We start from the raw sequence: 20725 nt of genomic DNA, 5'->3' as shown, positions 1-20725 counted from the left end.
AAGCCCACTCCGCTAGGAACTATGTTAAAAAACATACATATATAAAAAAATAAGAAAAAAAGTCATCGAAACATCCAAAACTTACGCTATTAAACTGCATGTTACAGAACCTTAAAAAACGTTTTGCAGGGGATTATAGAGTTAAGTTAACCCCCAACAGATTGAGAACTCTCTGTGAATGTAAATCAGAATTGCCCTCTTTTGGCGTTGGATGGCCAACTGAAAGAACTACAGACAGGGAACAACTGGCCATGTATTTCAGGTGGTGACAGGGGTTGGAGGTAGCCAGTGTACCCAGACCAAATTCCTTTATACTGATTCATAGTAAATATAATATAGACAAAACCAGCATAGATCCAGCCCTGTTTAACGGCTCATTGCGGGGAAAAAAAAAAAAAAAGCCACAAGTACAAGTAAGAGCAGCTTCACCAGCAGACACAGAGTTAAAAGAAGAAATCCCAGAAACAGCAAAAGAAACCAGTTTTGCAGGAGCCGCCAGAGGTAACAGAAATTCTTCCTCCATATGTCCCAGCCTACCCCTCCTTTACCGAGGCCAACAGCACCCCAGGAACCAGGTTTAGGAGCTAACACGCCCCACGTCTCACCTCGAAGGGGAGGATCAGAGCCTTGAGAAGCCAGGGAAGGAAGTCAAGATAGTCAAGCGGGCAGTCTCAAATCTGGCCTTGCTCAAGCTATGCAAATGCCCCTGAGGAAGCAGCGATATACTGGGGTAGACGAAGACAGGCATATGGTAGAAAGGTGTGCCTTTGTGTATCAACCCTTCACCTCTGCTGATCTCCTCAATTGAAAGAATACCCCATCTTATACTAAAAAGCCTCAAGCCTTAACTAATTTGCTTCAAACTATTATCCAGACTCATAACCCTACTTAGGCTGATTGCCAGCAGTTGCTCATGTACTGAGGACAGCTGGTTCACCTGCCTGGACCTGAAGAGGACGCTTTCTTTAGCATCAGACTAGCTCCTGACAGCCAGAAACTGCTTGCTTTCCAGCGGGAAGATCCAGGGTCAGGTGTCACCACTCATACACTTGGACCTGGCTTCCCCAAAAGTTCAAGAACTCCCCTACTATCTTCGGGGAGGCCCTGGCTCAAGACCTGCAAAAGTTTCCCGCCAGAGACCTAGCCTGCGTGTTGCTCCAGTGCGTCAGCGACCTCCTGCTGGGAGACGCCACGGCAGTCGGGTGCGCCAAAGGAACAGATGCCCTGCTCAGGCACCTGGAGGACTGTGCGTATAAGGTGTCCAAAAAAAATGCTCAGATCTGCAGACAGCAGGTACACTACCTAGGATTTACTATCCAACAGGGGGAGCGCAGTCGAGGATCAGAAAGAACGCAGGTCATTTGCAACTTGCCGGAGCCTAAGACCAGAAGGCAGGTGAGAGAATTCTTAGGAGCTGTAGGGTTCTGCAGGTTATGGATCCCAAACTTTGCAGTACTGGCCAAACCTCTGTACCAAGTCACAAAGGGGGGTGACCAGGAACCTGTTGAATAGGGGTCTTAGCAGCAAGCCTTCCGTGAGTTAGAAGAAACTCATGCCAGCCCCAGCCCTCGGTCTGCCTGACCTGACAAAGCCATTTACACTATATGTGTCAGAGAGAGAAAAAAATGGCAGTTGAGATTTTGACTCAGACTGTAGGGCCTTGGCTGAGGCCGGTGGCCTACCTCTCCAAACAACTAGATGGGGTTTCTAAAGGTTGCCCCCCGTGTTTGAGGCCCTTAGCAGCAATTGCCCTGCTAACACAAAAAGCAGATAAACTGACTCTTGGGCAAAAGCTGAACATAAAAGCTCCCCAATGCTGTGGTGACTTTAATGAATACCAAAGGACATCATTGGCCAACGAATGCTAGACTAACCAAGTACCAAAGTTTGCTCTGTAAAAATCCCCACATAACCACTGAAGTTTGCAACACCCTGAACCCCACCACCTTGCTCTCGGTATCAGAGAGCCCTGTCGAGCTTAACTGTGTAGAGGTGCTAGACTCAGTTTACTCTAGCAGACCTGACCTCTGGGACCAGCCTTAGGCATCAGTGGACTGGGAGCTGTATGTGGACGGGAGCAGCTTCGTCAACCCACAAGGAGAAAAATGTGCGGGATATGCAGTGGTAACCCTGGATACTGTCATTGAAGCCCAATCACTGCCCCAGGGTATTTCAGCCCAAAAGGATGAACTCATTGCTTTAATTCAGGCTGTAGAATTAAGTGTAGGTAAGACTGTGAACATCTATGCTGACTCTCAGTATGCCTTCTTAACCCTCCAAGTACATGGGGCATTATACAAGGAAAAAGGCTTGTTAAACTCCGGAGGAAAAGACATATAGCATCAGCAAGAAATCTTGCAACTACTAGAAGCAGTGTAGAGGCCCCAAAAGGTGGCAGTCACGCACTGCAGGGGACACCAGCGAGCTTCCACTAGAGTTGCTTTCGGGAACTCCCAGGCTGACTCAGAGGCTGGGACTCAGAGGAAAGCTGCATACCGGGTGTCAGTCACAGCCCCCCTTCTCCCTCAAGCACCTGACCTTGTACCTACTTATTCTAAAGAAAAAAAGGATGTTTTCCAGACAGAAGGAGGACAAATAATAGAAGAAGGATAGATCCGGTTACCGGATAAAAAGATAGCTGTGCCACAACTGCTAGGAGCCACAGCTGTACTGGCTGTGCATGAGACCACCCACCTAGGTCAAGAGTCACTTAAGAAGTTGTCAGGCCGCTTATTCTACATCTCACATTTATCAGCCCTTGCCAAAACGGTGGCACAGCCATGTATTACCTGCCAGCAGCACAATGCGAGGCAAGGTCCAGCCATTCTGCCCAGCATACAAGCTTATGGAACACCCCCTTTGAAGATCTCCAGGTGGACTTCACAGAAATGCCAAAGTGTGGAGGTAACAAGTATTTACTAGTTCTTGTGTGTACCTACTCTGGGTGGGTGGCGGCTCATCCAACACAAACTGAAAAAGCTCGTAAAGTAACCCGTGTGCCTCTCCGAGATCTTATTCCTAGATATGGACCGCCCTTACGAATCCGCTCAGATAATGGGCCAGCGTTTGCAGCTGACTTGGTACAGAAAATAGCAAAGGTATTAAAGATCACATGAAAACTGCAGGCCGCCTACCAGCTGCAAAGTTCAGAAAAAGGTAAAAAGCATAAACCGGACACTCAAGCAGCTACTGAAGAAATATTGGCAGGAAATTCATTTAAAATCAGGTTTTTGCCTATGGTCGTCCTCCAAGTCAGGTGCACCCCCATCAAACAAACTAGGTATTTTCCCTAAAAGATTTTGTTCAGTCAACCACCCCCCAAATCATAAGTCCCCAAAATTAAAGGTAATCTCCAGGAACTAGGGGAATTGACCTCCAAAAAAAGCAAATGCAGGCTTTAGGAATAGCCATACAAAGTGTTCATAATTAAGTACATAAAAATGCCTATAAGCCTGACACTCCTTTAAATCTGGTGACTGTTTAGTTAAAAAGTAAAATCTAATTTCTCTAGGATCCATATAAGATAGGCCCTATATTGTAAACTTGTTCACTCCCACTGCTGTTAAAGTTGCAGGTGTTGTGTCTTGGATCCACCACAGTTGACTGACACTGGCAGTTCAGGACAAGTGAACCAGCCAGAAGGACTCAGATCATCCAACCCGGCTAATCCTAAGGCGAGACCAAGCTGCTGCTGAGGAAACAACAAGCCCTGCTCTAGTCACACACCAGAAGCTAACTAAGCATTGCCGAGTTTGAGGACTCGTCAAACAAGTAATGTAGTTAGACATCTTAGGACTAGTAGTATTCCTGTATACTGTTTTACTATTGTTCTGTCACTGTACTCAATCTTTTTCCCAGGTAAGGACCTCTTTTGTCCTTGCTAGCACCTATATAAAAGTGTCCCCACTGTACACATACTACTTAGTCAAAGAACTCAGACCCGTCTGGCCCAGCAGCATTTCCAAGTCTTTAAGTCATTCTTTAAGTATATAAACCAAAAGTTACCAGAGCCTCCTCCCTTAGCTAAAAACACTGCCAGCAGCCTAGGCATTTCCTCATGTTATGTTTGTGGAAAGACTAACATAGGAGACCAATGGCCTTAGGAAGCAAAAAAGTTAATGCCTCAAAATAACTTTACTCTGACTAACTCTTTCCCCAAACACGCCCACAAGTTCAAATGTCTACCTCTTAAAAACGTCTATTATTAAAAGTCAAACCCCCAGCTACATGCTCAATTAAATCATACAGTTGCAGGCCGTCTTAGAAATAATCACTAATAAAACTGGCAGAGCTTTGACCATTTTAGCCTGGCAAGAAACCCAAATGAAAAATGCTGTCTATCAGAATAGACTGGCCCTAGACTATTTACTAGCAGCTGAAGGAGAAATGTGTGGAAAATTCAACCTAACCAATTGTTGTCTGCACAAAGATGATCAAGGGCAAGTAGTTGAAAATATAGAGACATGACAAAGTTGGCACATGTGCCTGTACAGGTGTGGCATAGGTTTAATCCTAAGTCTTTATTTAAAAAATAGTTTCCAACTATAGGAGAATTTAAAATCCTCATCGTATGTGTATTGCTAGTAATAAGAACTGGCTTGCTGCTCCCCTGTGTATTACCCTTGCTCCTTCAAACAATAAAAAGTTTTGTTGCTACCTTAGTTCATCAGAAAACCTCGGCACAGATGTATTACATGAATCATTATCAATCTGTCTTGCAGGAAGACCTAAGTAGTGAAAATGAGAATGAGAACTCCCACTAATAAGTGAGATTCTCAAAGCGGGGAATAAAGAGGAGACCACTTCTCTTATTGTCTCATACCTCAGAAAAAGAAAGAGGAAGTAAAAGTTAAAGAAAGGCAAAAATGAAATCAATAGACAGCCCGGCACCACACCCCAGGCCTGGTTTTGTAGTTAAAAATCAACCCCTGACCTAACCACTTGTATTATCTATAGATTCCAGGCATTGTATAAGGAAGCACTGTGAAACTTTCTGCTCTGTTCTGTTCTGTCTTGATAACTGATGCATGCAGCCCAGGCACATACCCCATGCTTGCTCAATTGATCATGACCTTTTCACATGGACCCCTTAGAACTGTAAGCCCTTAAAAGGGCAGGCATTTCTCTCTTGGGGAGCTCAGTTTTCGGGACGCAAGTCTGCCGATGCTCCCGGCCGAATAAAGCCACTTCTTTCTTTAACCTGGTATCTGAGGGGTTTTGTTTGCAGCTCATCCTGCTACGACAGTGTACTGAAACTGTGTGCTATGCCTTTATTTTCTACTTCTTATTTCTCTACTTTAGCACAAATTGAATTTTCTAACAAGTATTCCTGTCCGTAACTAAATTAGAGACAATTACAGAGATAAAAGTAAACACTCCCATAACTCTCTTAACTGAGAAAAGAGCTGGATACAAATGGAACAGCATAGTGTTCAAACCAGACACTGAAATGTTTTCTCAGAATACATTTTTGGGATATTTAGCAAGGCAGGAAGAACTGTCATCCAAGAGACTGTTTTCATTTCAGGCTTCTAAATGCCTAGCCCTTAAGGAAAATAAGGCAAGAAGAGCACAGCTCCTACCAGTGTGAGAGGTGCCTCTAGGAGAATGTGGTACAGATCTGATACAGTGTGGTGGGAGAAATCTGGTCTTTTAGGAAAACCTCTGGCCCTATACTAACACTTTGGCACCTTTATGCTGAATTCCTTTTTTAAAACAGAAGTAAAAACAGATGATAAACTTCATCTAATTTATCTAAGAGGATTTAGATTTTAAAATGTAACTGCTGCACAATTCTTTTAAAATTTAAATGGAATAAAAATTCAATTAAAGAATATTTACATCAAAAGGTACCTTTCTTAAGACAATAGGCTGAGACTTCTCCCTCTCTTTTTGGTCAATTCCTTAGGTTTTTACTAAAGACAAAAACCTGTCAATTCATTTCCATTAGCTATGAAACATTTTTCCCCCATCAAGACGTAACACCTGGGTGACATACATAAAGGGACACTGAGAAAATAATTCGAAAACTTAAATCTCTTAGAGAGTGAATATAAAGTTTGCTCAATCTTAATTAAATTTTTAGTATATTCTGCCAACCATTCTAGTGAGGTTTATTGGATTTAAAAGATGTGCCGTCTCTACTAAAAATACAAAAAAATTAGCTGTGTGTGGTGGTGGGCACTTGTAATCCCAGCTACTTAGGAGGCTGAGGAAGGAGAATCGCCTGAACCCAGGAAGTGGAGGTTGCAGTGAGACGAGATCACGCCACTGCACTCCAGCCCAGGCGACACTGCGAGACTCTGCCTCAAAAAAAAAAAAAAAAAAAAAAAAAAAACAGATGCGTGCATGTGCACACACACACAAAGCCCATGAAATGAAACATGCCAAGTGACCACAAATGTAACTGCTCCACTCACACAGAAGGAAGAGAAAGCAATGAAAACCAAAGCAAGTTAATTCATTTTTCTCTACTTCTCCTTACTAGACCAGCCTTTTCTTCGTCTATGCTTTACTGATCCTTTAAATCCCACTTCAGGTACCTGTTTGTCTAAGAAGCCAATCATAAGCAAACAAAACCAAAACATGAACTAGATCCACAGATCCCCACACTTAGTCATGTGCACCTATGTGTGAAACCTGTAATTGATTTTATGTTTAATTATTAAGTCCACAGACTACATTATCCATCAGGGGTTTTCTTTACTGTCAAAATGCTTATTTTCCAGCTCTTCTGAATGTTTACTTAGGCTGATACTTTGCAGCAATCTGAGATTTATGTTATGCTGGCATTTCCAAATCAACTGTAATTCAGTGGTGCATAGTGTCCAGAAAAGTTAAAGTTAATACAGTCTTAGGAAACATTTCTAACTTGCAAAGAAGCAGCAACCTTCGATTGGGAGGCTGAATTACCAGCTGATAGTGAGATAACAGCTGTAAAAAATTCCTCTTTACCTGGAATTAGTTTTCATATTTTAAAAAATCCAGTTATATTTGTTTTTTTCAAATACACAAAACATATGACATTAAAAACATTTTCAAATGTTCCTTCACTAAAAATGTCATAACAATGTGGAAAATTCCAGGTACCCAGAAAGAGACCAGGTACCCAGAAAATTTCAGCTACCTAGAAAATTCCAGAAACCCAGAAAGAGAATCTAGAAATTAATTTAGAAATTAGAAATTAATTATGGAAAACATTAAATCTAGAAATGTTATGTTTATTGAAAATCATGTGGAATGTTTTGGTAACTTGATTGTTATCCTAAAAGTTAGCTAAAACACATAAGAGTTTTTTTTTTTCTCTCTTTAGTTCGTAACTCTTCTAATTACTGTATTTATGCCTCTGCACTTACAGAATAACTAAAATATGCAAAGCTGATAAAAATACCAGAGAACAAAGTAGTATCATCCATACCCTCAGCCTTGCTGAGTTTTTGTTATATTAATTTACCTAAGCATAAAAAATCGAGATGGTAACATTCTTAAAACTTATTATGCTGCTTAAGAAAGGGCTGAATAAGAATCTAGAGACAAAAATAGAAAATTCTACATGAGATCCTCTACCTACAAACGTCAGTGTTTCTTTCCTGAAGTCCTGAGCTGTTCTTACGCACATATTGCTGCTTCTGCATTAGAGGCTGATTACATTTAAAATCATTCTGTAGGAGAAAAACAATTGACATTTTATGATGTTAAATGGATGAATTAGGTGTATATACACAAGTTCTCTAAGTTGTCACTGTTTATATATTCTGCCAAATTTAATAATATAAAAATCCAGCACTGCACAAAAGAACAAAGGGCGCACCAGGAATGCCATGGTGGGCACAAAAAGATGAGAGCTGTGGAGGCCCACGAGTAGGACTGGCCTGCTCAGGCTTCCCAGCTGAGGGCGCCCAGTGGGTGCCACTGTCCACTCCCTCCCCAGCAACTTTATTCCTCCCCCACCGCTCCTCACCCACTCTCAGTCAGGGTTATTTATAATCCATTGTTCCACAGAAATACAGATGTGATGTGGAAGGGGAGAAACGCTGGTATTCTAACACCTACAATTCAAGGATACAGTTTTGAAATCAATCATAAAATAAATAAGTATTTTCCCATTATATAACTCTATACTCCATGTGATATAAACTCAAATGTATCTCTACATTATCAAGAAACTTAATATTTAACTCCTTATAACAGAATCAAAATCAAAATCCATATCTGAGCCAGTTCCATGATTTCTTAAGTAACATAAATTACACTTAAAATATAATTTTGAAATTATACTTAACATTTTTTAAATTCATGGCAGAAAGTAATAAATGTTAACTTTATTGTATCCAAAGTTACAATTTAATCTGATAAACAAAAACTTCAGGAAAAATGCAGTATCAAAAACCTAAAAATCCTTTAGGGCAGAAAAGCCCAGGGATGCAGGTAAAGTGCTGCTGCTGCTGCCTGTTACGCAGACCTTCATGCTTTCATCTGTGCTTGCATGTTCATTATGTTCAAATAACTATTTCACTATGGAAGGCTAAAATACACCATTTACAATAACTCGTTTCCATTTAAATCAAGCCAATGCTAAAAGAAAAACTCCACTGTATTTTCAAATTTTCACTTGGTACAAAAGAAAACAATTTAGAGAAATTTATAGATTCTTTAGAACCCCAGTAACATATTTTAGTTTAAAAAGCCCCTATTTTAGGCAGGTAGAAAGGTAGTCTTTACAAGTATAGTTTAGTATAGACAACTAGGTTACCTGAAAAAAGGTATTGATCCAAACCTCTTTTACATTTGGGGATATAATTTGCAAAAGATTACTTTCCAAATGGTATTCTATTTAGTCTCATATTAAACTGGTTTTGTAATAAATTGTTATTACTTGAGTAACTTTCATTCTCTGGCACACGGAGCCACAGAAATTTATAAGTTACAATCAAATACAGAGATCACAGGTGAATTTTAATCTTCCTTTATATAAAAATTTCTCTATGAAGGAAGTGTGGGAAAATACTAACACTAAGCTTCTCCATTAAATGCAAAGGAAATAATCATAGCTAAAACATTAAAATTTTAAAAGTTTGGCATATAATTAGAAAGATAAAGGAAAAAAGAATACTCTCTCATAAAGAGCAAATAAAATAGTATTTCCCTGTAAAGACAGAATACTCTTCCTCTTATAATCATACACGGAGAAAGGTACTATGAGACTATACCAAGTTTCTAAATTCAAGAAAAAAGTCAAATTTTAAATATTTCATCTTCAATACATGATCATCTGAACAACAAAAATTCTCAACCAAAAAATTTCCTCCACTGGCAAACATCCTGTTTCACACACATCTTGCCTTTCATATTAGGAATATACATTTTTTAAAACAAGAAAACCACTAGATCCAACAAGAAAGATTTCAAGAGAAATAAACTAATAAAAGAATAATTATATTTCAATAGCCCTAATTTCGACACGATGGGAAAATAAAACTTTGACTTTCATAGAAACTTTAGAAAAACATCTGGCAACTAATTATAAGTTCATTGGTTGCAACGGCCTCAAATTCTATTAAATGCCAACATCCTTTAAATTAAATTCCTGAAAGAGATATAAACAAACCATAAAATATGAAATTACTAAATAATTGATTTATCTTGAAAAATCTAGCTTGGGTAAAGTGAAGTAAGGAGAGAAATCCAGTGGTGTATCTTAAGTTTTACTGACAGACCTGAAGTTTTTCCTCCTGCTAAACAGATAAAAACCATTCTGGGGTTTTTACCTTCTGTTTTGATCCCATTCTTCTTGCACTGAAGTTATGGAAAAAAGTAAAAACATTTTCAGCCCATCAAGTGCTGTCAGCACTAGCTCTGAATCTACCCCAAGTCCATCTACTTCTTATCTCAATGTTTATCGTCTACGCCAAGCCACCAACTATCTCAGCCCCAGACTATCATGAGAACCAGTTCAAATGCTCTTCATTCTTTCTCACTCACCCTTACACAATCCATTCTCCAGGGAGTAGCCAAAGTGACCTTTTCGAAACATAAACCACACCTTGTCATTCCCCTATTTAATATCCTTGCAATGGTTTTCAACTCATCTTACAGGAGTCAAATTACAGCCTACAATGCCCTACATGATCACGTCTCTGCCTACCTCTCCGGAACCGTATTTTTCCCCTTGTACCATCCTTCAAGTCAGAGTTTGCCCTTGACCATCCTTCATATCAGAGTTTCCCAACCTTGGCACTGACGTATACTTCTTTAATGCTGGGGACTGCCTGCATTACAGGATATTACCAGCACTCCTGGTCTCTATCCACTAGATGCCAGCAGCACCTCCAACCCTGAGTGTCACAACCACATAAGTCCCTGTACATTGCTTTAAACAAGCCAAGTTCATTATTACTTCATGGCCTTTTCACCTCTCATTCCCTCTACCTAAAATGCTTATTCACCCCAGTAATAGAGCTGTATGGCTGGTTCCTTTTCATTACTGTCATCTTAGCTATGTGGCCTACTCGGGGAGGCTTTCTCTAATCATCCTATATAAAGTTGCACTCACTTCCATCATACCTAACATCATTTAACTTATCAAGGTACAAATTTGTACACTTATCAGAGTACAAAGTGCTCAAAAAGCAGTTGTAAGAATTTACATAAATGTCACTATTTATGATAAAAGTGTTAAGTGGCAGGAACATAGTATTTAACACATGATACCACAGCAGCACTCCTGGATAGTCTCCTACACTGTATTTGCCTGCATCCTCAAAATGCACCCATGCTAATGCATCATTAATCCTCTCCTTTGGAAGGGCTGGTAGCATTATTGTCAGTTAAAAGCAATGTATATTTGTTCCTGATGCCTTAACAAAAATAGTCCAAAACAGAGCATCCTTCCAGAGGCTGCGGAATGGAGAGGCACTTGAACTGTTTAGGATAGTGATGAAGGCACTGAACACCCAACCAACAGCTAAAAGCAGCTATGCCAAGGGGAATCTTCATTTCTTCATTTCTTCTATTATGTACACAAAGGGCTCACCATTATTATGTCTAAGTAGTTACTCTTTAATTGATCTTGTTTTAAGTGGATACAAAAAAGTCACTAATTTTTATTTTAAAAATAAAAACAGGCAACAAAGAAGCACAACTTTAGTTACTTCAAAAGCATAAACTATATGAATGAAATGTGAGAGCTGAATCTGAGTTTCATCAGCTTTTAGGGTTTTTATGTGAATTGGTAAAATTCATTCAATTTACCATATGCTGAATAGTCAAGCCTTGCAAAATTGTGGCGTCTCTAAAGGAATCAGTAGTCCAACTGCATTCAACTCCAAAAAGGACTGACTGACTTATGTCACAGGATCCTTTGAGTTACCTCTGGAGTTGTTTTTGAAATTATTATTTTGAATATACACTCGAGACCTTGAGTATCTTTTTAAAACTATTGTGTTATTGCTCGGAATTACTAAAATATATTTCTACATTTTGAATCAAACTCACTGATTTTAAAAATGGTCATTCAAAGCATTTACATAAGAACTTTTAGAATGGCAAGTGAGAGTTTGCAGACTAATGTACGAGTGTGAGCAAAAAGCCATGGCATACCAGTTGTGCACCATGAGCTTCTGCACGGCCAGCAGAGCGTTATAGCGGACCTGCTGGTCTTCGTGATGCATGTGGTTCATGACCAGCTGCTTCCCACCGAGCTGCTCGATGACCCTGCAAACGCGAGAGACATGGTGAGGAAGATGCAATTACTCTCAAATTCACAGTTTATAAACAGGCATCTCAAATACCAAAATGCTAAAAAGGAAAGTAACAATGTACGAAAATAAACCAAACGTGTCTTTTTTTTTACATCATTTTCCCTGAACCACAGATTTACAGTATTCAAATATTTTTTTTTGAATTCCTAATGATAAATCCAACAGCTGTCCTCATTTCTCATCTCTAATCCAGAAAAGTATGATCTGCCCAGATACCACCCAGTCACCAGCATTTTAGATCATGGTTTTCTAAGTGGTTGAGTATTAACGTTTTTATTATCAGTATTTCTTGCTTGTTTAAAATCAGTATTGAACACCATCTAATTTTCATAATATACAATCAATATCAAGCCCACCAGTGACTGTGCTGTGTGACAGATAGGGGCCTAGAGGTAGACAGCAGGGAACAGAGGGTTAAAGAGCACCCATGCTAATTTCCTGGAAAAGACTACTGATTTTAAGATATCCACCGGTTTCTCAGAACAATGGGATATGCCATGTGACTTGGGCAGTGAGATGGAGGAGAACATTCATATCTTCGAGAGCACCGAGATGACTGACAACCGACACTGCTTTCTATCACCACACTTCCAACACCCTGAAAATCCACTTATTACATACACAAAGGAAAGTAAAAATGGTTATTTTCGTCATGCATAGAAATAGGTCCTCTGTTCCTTTGCAAAAGTGTGGTTACAGACAGAGCTGTGGAGTCTCAACTTCCACAAAACAGTGTGGACTGCCCTGTCCATTCTTCAGCCACCAGTCCTGTCTAGTGGAGGATACCTACTGTATGGTCAGTGACAAGTGGCACCTTAATACAGTACGGTGTTTGGTGGTTTAAGACAATCTCATAGATCAGTAAGATTTCTGGGGTCAGAAAGAAATAAGTAGATGGGGTCGGAGTGAAAGGGAAGCTTTTATCTGCATACCTTTTCATATTTTATTCTTTAAAGCATGGTTTTTTTAAAAAAATGTATTGAACTGAGGGGAACAAAAAGAACATAATATAAGTATCATCAAACATTAACTGAGTGCTTACTGCGTGCCAGGCACCGTACTTTAAAACATTATCTAACAAATCAGCTCAGCCATTTATCAAACATGTTAATTAGACAAGTCCTTTACCTGGTAAATTCCTCCCTGACAAATAGGGAGGACAAGGACATCTTTACAGCGTTGCTGTGATGATTAAAGGACATAAAGCCTATGTCCCTGCAGGACACCAAGCCCAGCTCTGCAGCGATGATGATACAAGATGCTCTCCTGCCTCCCATTCTCACTGTAGCCAAAGGGATCTTAGCAAAACTCTGCATATTATTTTTACTACTTAAAATTCAGTGGCTTCTACTTCTCTTAACAAAAGGACCCAGGCCAGGCTCATGCCTGTAATCCCAGCACTTTGGGAGACCAAGCTAGGACAAATTGCTTGAGCCCAGGAGTTCGAGACCAGCCTGGGTCACACAATGAGATGTTGTCTCCACAAAAAAATTAAAATAAAAAATTAGCCAGGCTTGGTGGTGTGCACCTGTAGAAACAGCTGTTTAGAAGGCGGAGGTGGGAGGATCACTTGAGCCCAGTTCAAGGTTACAGTGAGCTATGATCGCACCACTGCACTCTAGCTGGAACAACAGGGTAAGACCGTTTCTTAAAAAAATAAATAAAAATAAAACAAAGGACCCAAATCCTTACAATAGCTGACAAGGTCCTTTCACAGTCGGCTTTGGAGCCCCACTGAGCTTCACAGAGCACGGTCACAGGCTGCTTGTTCTCAAGACTGCCTCTGAGGCCTGAGCTAGCAGCCAACAGCACCATAGCTCCTGCCTGAAGGAAGCTTCTCTAATGCACGAGTTTTCTCCACAGGCACGTAACAGCCCCTTCTTGTGCTTAGGAACATTATACACCACTCCAGCAGAAGGTCTGGGGCAATTTTAAACAGCAAAATCGCCCCCACACACACACAAAAACCCCACAAAACTGCAAAAAAAAAAAATATGGCACTAAACAGACCACGTAAAGGATGCTTGTTTCTAGCGTAAAACAGAACACAGGATGGCGGAACGTTGCCTTGTTCCCTCACAGCTGCGGATGTGTCCATGCGCGACTCTAATTATTCGACAATTCTATACATGTCCACGGATAACTGCGAAAGCGCCTCTAGTACTGGCACGGGTGTTGAAAATAAACTTTTTAGGAGGTGGGCAAATTCACAATTCTGGAACCAATGAATAATGAGGATCAAAATACAATCTCAGAAAACTGCCACGTTATGAGCAAAATACGACTGAATCCCGAAGTGCTGAGATTACAGGTGTGAGCCAACACGCCCAGCAATCCTTTCTTATGACTCAAGAAGTCTATTCTAGATAACTTGGTAAAAGTTCAAAAACAAAATAATTCTAATACTTGACATGAAAGAATTACGTAGTTTAAAATGCTTGAGTATTATGATTAATCTTTTAGAAAACTTAGTTCAAATTGTTGGTCTGCAAATCCACTGAACATCCATAAAGTTTGGAAAAAAAAAAAAAAAAAAAAAAACCTCCTATAACCATGAGAGAAAACACTGTTTTGTTTTGTTTTGTTTTGTTTTTTGAGAAGTTTCAAAAAGCAGAGTCTTAATGAGGAGAAAATAATTCGAAAACATATCTCAAAGCAGAAGGATCCGGAGCTTGCAGAGAAAATAAGTTATGCTGGTGAGAGGCTTCAGAATAAAGAATGACTATATTAGTCCATGATGTAAATATAAGCCACTGGAAGGACGTAGAAAAGAATTAGCCTGGCCACAGTTTTGGGCCCAAAAAGGCTATTTCAGGAAAAGCACGGAGGATCGACTGCAGCAGTTACTGGTGATAGGAAGTCTAACGAAGGTACAGCATGGTGGGAGAGATCATCCTTCTTAGGGAGAAACAGTAAAGCAGGGAGAAAGAAAGGAACGGAGCAGTAGAGCAGAATTACGTTAAGGCACAGCAGGCTTCTGCCTTGGCAGCAGGTCAGGTGTGCACAACATAGCCAAAAGGAACATTTGAAACACTGGCTGGCTACTGAGGCAGTACTGTGAGAAGATAAATTCTTCAACAAGCTTTTCACTTTCAGGATTTTAGAACGATCATATTTTTATCTTCATTTGCTTTTTAGCACTTATAAATCTAAGAGGGCTCTATATACCATCGATCCGTCTGTTTTTCATGTTTAACACATTTTAGATGAGTTACAGATTTGACTATTAGCTACATTTATATTTGCCTTATCTAAAGATCTTTAATTTTCCATAGAAAAACAGATTATTTTGGAATGATATTAATTTTGGACAGCTCTTGATATTACAGTGTCAAGAACTATGAGGGTCTTAGTTTTTACCCTACTTGCAGCTAACAAGTTAGCCTGCCACAGTTTCATGGATCCTGGTAGAAGACATGAGACTCCTAGGTCTGAGACAAAGGATAGTTTATTGTTCACAGCAACAGAAATATTGCTGTGAAGATATTGGCATTTTAGTGCTGGTCCCCCAAGCCTCAATTTCCACAAGCCAACATAAAGGGAGCCAGATGAGCCCTGCACACTGTATAAGAGGAACCCTAAACTTAGAGAAACCCCAATCTCTGATATGGCAGTAAGCACATCTGCCCATTGCTCTTAGGCAGATGAACCTCTCTGTAAAGCGCATTCAGTGCCTCGTCTTGCAAGAAGTTCAGAAAGGTGAGAGACAGAAGTCCAAAAGGCTTATCGGGAAACAAAGAAAAATGAAAGGCATGAGAAATGTCTTCGTACAATATGAACCCCTCATTTCTACACCATCTTACCTTCCAAAAAATTTATCCATGAACACAACACTTGTGGGTGGTTCTGATGAATTTGGCTGGCACAGGCTGGGACCAGGTCCACTTAATTAGTTTTATATGCCATTTCATTAAGGCTACTACCTACAAGACTCCAAGCACCAGGATAAGGCCAACATGCAGCAGTGACCTCACCACCCGTGTCCCGCAGGGTCCTGAACTTAACCACCTAAACAAATGCAATGAATCATCAGAGTCTACAAGGACAGCCTCCTTTTACAGAGCTCTCCACACTTGTCTGATGACTACGCAATCTACTGGTAGTGTTTCCTGAAATACTTGAAGGTTCCTTATGACCACCCCTAAAGTACAAGTTACTGTCCCTTTAAGAGGCAGATGAGTTAATGCCTGGCTTCCATAAAGTATAATACCAGGGTACTCATCGTGCCCCTGGAAAGTGGTTTATCATTGCTGGGGCCACCCAAGTGAGACTTTCATGAGTTAGGAAACAGGCTGGGTGACCTCCTGGCTGGATGATAAACCTTCAGAGTCTGAGTTCAGTTCAAATAACTGAGTCCTTATTTTAAGGAGAGACTGGCCTATTTGTCTATGCCACCAGTCAGAGGACATTTGTCCGTACCATGGGATGGCTGAGGGATAGCTTTAGAATTGGGGAAATGGGAGAGACATACAGAGTTGCTGACAGGCATTTTGCTTAGGAGGTGCAGGAGCCACCATTATCTCTTCTGTTTCCAATAAATTTTTCAGTAAGGAAACGGAGTGGCCATGGTATAGCAGTGAGAGCTATCTGGCAGTTGGTGACAGGCCCAGCACTCAGTTAAACAGAAGTCACTGGCAACAGCTTGGGAGATTTGTGTGTTTTCCTTTGAAGAAAGCTCTAGAGGCAGTTCACTGGAAACAAAGATCACTGATGTCCCTCCCTCCCCTGTATCTCCAGGTTCTGAGGTATTCTTCAGATGCTGAGGTTGCTGTTATCCTTCCACTGCTACAAAATCTATGTGCCCCATTCCAATAGCTAGCCTCGCTATTTTTTAACCATCCCTTAATTGTATCCAGATATTTGGTCTGAAAGGGCCAAGTACAAAAGGGACAACTGCATTTCTGTGAAACTTGCAGAAATCCATTAAGTTTCCGTCTTAGTGTGCGTGAGTCACTACAGAGGGACTTGGCAAGCACTAACCAAGCAGTCCTTTTCCTTATGATTCAGGTTACGTACGGGGGGTGGCAATTCTTTTCCTAAGGGCCAGATAAGTAAATATTTTACGCTTAATTCATCTCTGTAAGTACAAATAGTAGACAAAAAATAGCCAGTGCTCGCAAAATGGCTACTGAATTAAATCATACAAACCAAAGAAAATCTTTAATAGTATTATACAAGTGTACTTATATTTTTATACTACTTTTTTTTTTTTTTTTTTTGAGACAGACTCGCTGTCACCCAGGCTGGAGTGCAGTGGTGCGATCTTGGCTCACGGCAACCTCCGCCTCCTGGGTTCAAGCAATTCTCCTGCCTCAGCCTCCCAAGTAGCTGGGACTATAGGCGCGTGCCACCACGCCCAGCTAATTTTTTTTTTTTTTTAGTAGAGAAGAGGTTTCACTGTGTTAGCCAGGATGGTCTCAATCTCCTGACCTCGTGATCTGCCCACCTTGGCCTCCCAAAGTGCTGGGCTTACAGGTGTGAGCCACCGCGCCCGGCCTATACTACTCATTTTTAACTGGGTTTATCATAATTCTCACTACTGTGGCAAACTTGATTTCATTTACTTTGTTAGTTCCTTTGCTAACCTACTCCATTTTTGATAAGCACATTATTTTAGACTCTACATTGAAGGTTTCAAGAAACCAAATGAAATGGCTTTCTCTTACCGTTTGCCTCGTGGATAATGCCGCACATATTCTCCAACATCATGAGCAGCAACAGCTAAGACCTGGGGATCATCTGACACTTCCAAAAGTTTTGTCAAGATTCTGAAACAAATTTTATCCAAAGAGAGATCAAGTTCTAATTTTTCTATAGAGTATAACAGAGCACAGGTATAATGAAGATATCTTCCTGAAAATAGACATTTATTAGTATATTCATATTCTTCTAAATATTTCACTATTACACACAAATTTGCAGTTTTCAAACCTTCAAAGCTTCATACATATATAACAAGTTTCTTTCAGATTCACAATGTAGGCCATGCACAATTTCCAAAATATCAGGGACTCCCCGCCTCAAGAAAACTAGAAGATGAATAAAAGTTATTTTAACACAAAACAGCTAATTATATACATTTTCATAAGCCATTTGTAAACCCTAGGACCTACTGGTATTTTAATGCTCAAGGGCCTAAAAATAGATGGAAAACTTCTCAATTCATTCTAAAAGCAGAGTATAACTGTGATACCCAGTCAGAATGAAGGTTTTTTAAATGGCTTGGTAGAAGACCAACATATAAAAACAACTCTTTCTAATATCCCAGCAACTCAGAAATAGATACATAAAAACCTTAACAAATTAGCCAACTGAACCCACTAGTACACTGAGAGACAATATTCAGTTTTCAGCTCAAATGTCATCTCTTGTATAAGAGGCCAGGATTACCCTAAGGCAGTACTCTCCCCATAATTCTCTTTTCCTTCTCCACTTTTCTTTATAATATTAATTACCACCTGCCATTGTAATATGTATTAAGACAGTCATGTTAAATGACTTCAAGTCATAGGAAGGAAAAATGACAGATCACAGATCAATACATTTAGTCTGATGACATGTGTAAGTAATGGTATATAAAGATGTAGGTAAGGTATGTCTAGGCACCGAAAGAGACCATGGCCTGCTGATCCTAGTTCCTCCTCAGGAAGAGTCTGAGATTGAATAGCAGTGAAGAAACCTCTCCACTTTAGTTCTCTCTGTCTTCAAGATGAAACAAGACATATATTCAGTTTCTCATATATCTATTTATGTTTTTAACATTTCAAACTATGTATGTTTTTAAAAGGCTAACTTGCAAATTATTCTAAAATTAAATTTAATTCAACTGAAACATTTTGATAATTTCAAAAGATTACTTCTATGTTTTATTTCGATAATTTAAATATCAAGAAATTTTATGAAATTATAAGCAAATTACATTAATAAAAATTATTTAAAATATAACATTTGTTCTCAAGAAAAGAAAAATAGCTCAGAGTCGTCAAAGCTATGTGAAATATATAAAATTTGTCACACCCAGAAACAAGAGTGTGGGTCCAAGGGCAATTATTTGAAGGCAGTTTGTCCCTAACTGTCCCACTCATTACCCTCATGTTCCTGGAATTTGTGATACGAACATCAATGTACAGCTAATCAACAGTTTATGTCATTTTAATGTAAATTCTTGATAAACGACTTAGGAACTGCCTCTTCTTTTTCCCTTAAAAGCCCACTTGTAACTGCTACTAATTGGAGTGTATATTCAAGGCAACTTGAATCTATGCTCTCAGGTAGCCATCTTCAAGCTTTGAGCTCGAACAATCTCTGTATTTAATCTTACTTTCTGAATTTCGTTATTTAAGACTGACATTCTGAATACATCAAACCAGAAGTCAGGAAATAACAGCTCAAGTCCAAACCCAGATGCCATCTGTTTCTGTAAATGTTTTACTGGAACACAGCCACGCTCATTAGTTTACTTGTTGCCCATAGCTGGCACTGCAATGGCAGAGGTGAGTAATTTGGGACAGAAACAAAATGGTTCAAAAGTCAAAAATATTTACTACCTGGGTGGGTCTTTACCAAATCACGCTGCCAATCCCTACCTTAAACCATTCTCAGTGACTTAAGCCATTCTCCATACGGCTGAGACCCTCCCTGATACCCAAAATACGGTGTACACACCAGCAGCATGGACATCACCTGGTTACTTAGAAATGCTGATCACAGACCCTAATCTAGGACTACTGAATTAGAATCTGCATTTTAACAAGATCTCCATTAACATTTGAGAAGCACAGCCTTAGAGTCAAATAATGTTAGAACTGGAAGGAATCACAGACTTTCTAGTTAAATCTGCAAAATGTGGACATGATTTTAATTCTTACCCTTCAGGACCATTAAGTCCACTAAATATCTTCAGCAACAATGAAAACATCTTTGTATTATTAGCTATAAACCTGCTGAGCATGCTATTTCTGTGTCAAATAATCAATAAAAATGTTCAAAAGAACAGGTTCAAAATAAGAGATTTTATGGTACGCAATGAGAGAGTTCCCTCCAAGATGTATCTGAATACAGTTAAGTCAACAATAGATTCATCAATCACAATCCAAACCTCTATTGCCACATTAACCACAAGTCATGATTCTATCAAATAGTCCAATGGATCCAGGCAGCAACACACCACAGCTCTGTAGTTAGACCAAATGTGATTTCTGCCTCGACATTAGCTAGAAATGTAATCTTGAAAAGCATCTGTTATAATCAAATTAGAATTTACATTATTATTCTAATTGATCACTCAACAAATACGTTCATTCTCTTTCACAATGTTTTCCCTCAGTTTTAGAAACTTGTTTTCCCTCTCAGCTTTTCCTTTTCTTCTATCTCCATGGCTTCTTATATTTCAGAGTATTTCCTTATTCAAAATATATATTTATTTCAAAACTACTAACATACAAGTTACAAGGTATTTTCTCTACAGTTCAAAAGTGAGAGGGAAAAATTAACTTACCTACTTGCCAAGTCTGGAATTACCTGACGTAAGTGTGGTTATCCACAGATAAAAGGAAGACCAGTACGCATGGTGCTTTTTAAACAGCAGAATCAAATAAAGATTTCATCCAGATCTATCTTAAATGGGCAGCACTAGTACCTGTCATTGACCTCTTGCAGATAATTTGTAAGAATGTAAAGAATATCAGGTGACATGATCAGGGGGTTGTTAAGCTGCCGCTCTAAAATAATAATTGCTTGCAGCTGGCGCCAGGGAAAGACAGTTTCCCAACAATAGAAAACACCTGAAGCTGGTGATCAGCGGCTTCCCAATAGTATCTCAAGAGTGGGGTGGGCAGGCTTAAGCATGCGCATTAAGGTGCAAAATGGCGGAGTTTAACCGGTATATGACCTTCCTCTAGGAATGCTCAACCAAGGGGAAAATGCCTCCAGTGAGCATGAACACAACTTCAGTAAACATACTGTGC

At 39.7% G+C, this 20725-nt stretch overlaps 1 protein-coding gene across 5 annotated transcripts in view; it reads right to left on the bottom strand.

Annotated features, from left to right (window-relative positions):
* Positions 1-20725, bottom strand: part of ATP6V1H (ATPase, H+ transporting, lysosomal 50/57kDa, V1 subunit H) — a 121714-nt gene that overhangs the window by 16197 nt on the left and 84792 nt on the right. For all 5 annotated transcript variants that reach the window (XM_011998110.1, XM_011998112.1, XM_011998114.1 and 2 more), the window contains 2 exons: positions 17426-17527; positions 11599-11712 (listed from right to left, as the gene is read on the bottom strand). In XM_011998110.1, the coding sequence (XP_011853500.1) occupies positions 11599-11712; positions 17426-17527 (216 nt within the window). The remainder of the gene's footprint in view (positions 1-11598; positions 11713-17425; positions 17528-20725) is intronic.

Source organism: Mandrillus leucophaeus, unplaced genomic scaffold (assembly GCF_000951045.1).
Source record: "Mandrillus leucophaeus isolate KB7577 unplaced genomic scaffold, Mleu.le_1.0 Scaffold556, whole genome shotgun sequence".
Lineage (NCBI taxonomy): Eukaryota > Metazoa > Chordata > Mammalia > Primates > Cercopithecidae > Mandrillus > Mandrillus leucophaeus.
The sequence above is the reverse complement of the archived record's forward strand: the minus strand, read 5'-3'. Positions and strand labels throughout refer to the sequence as shown.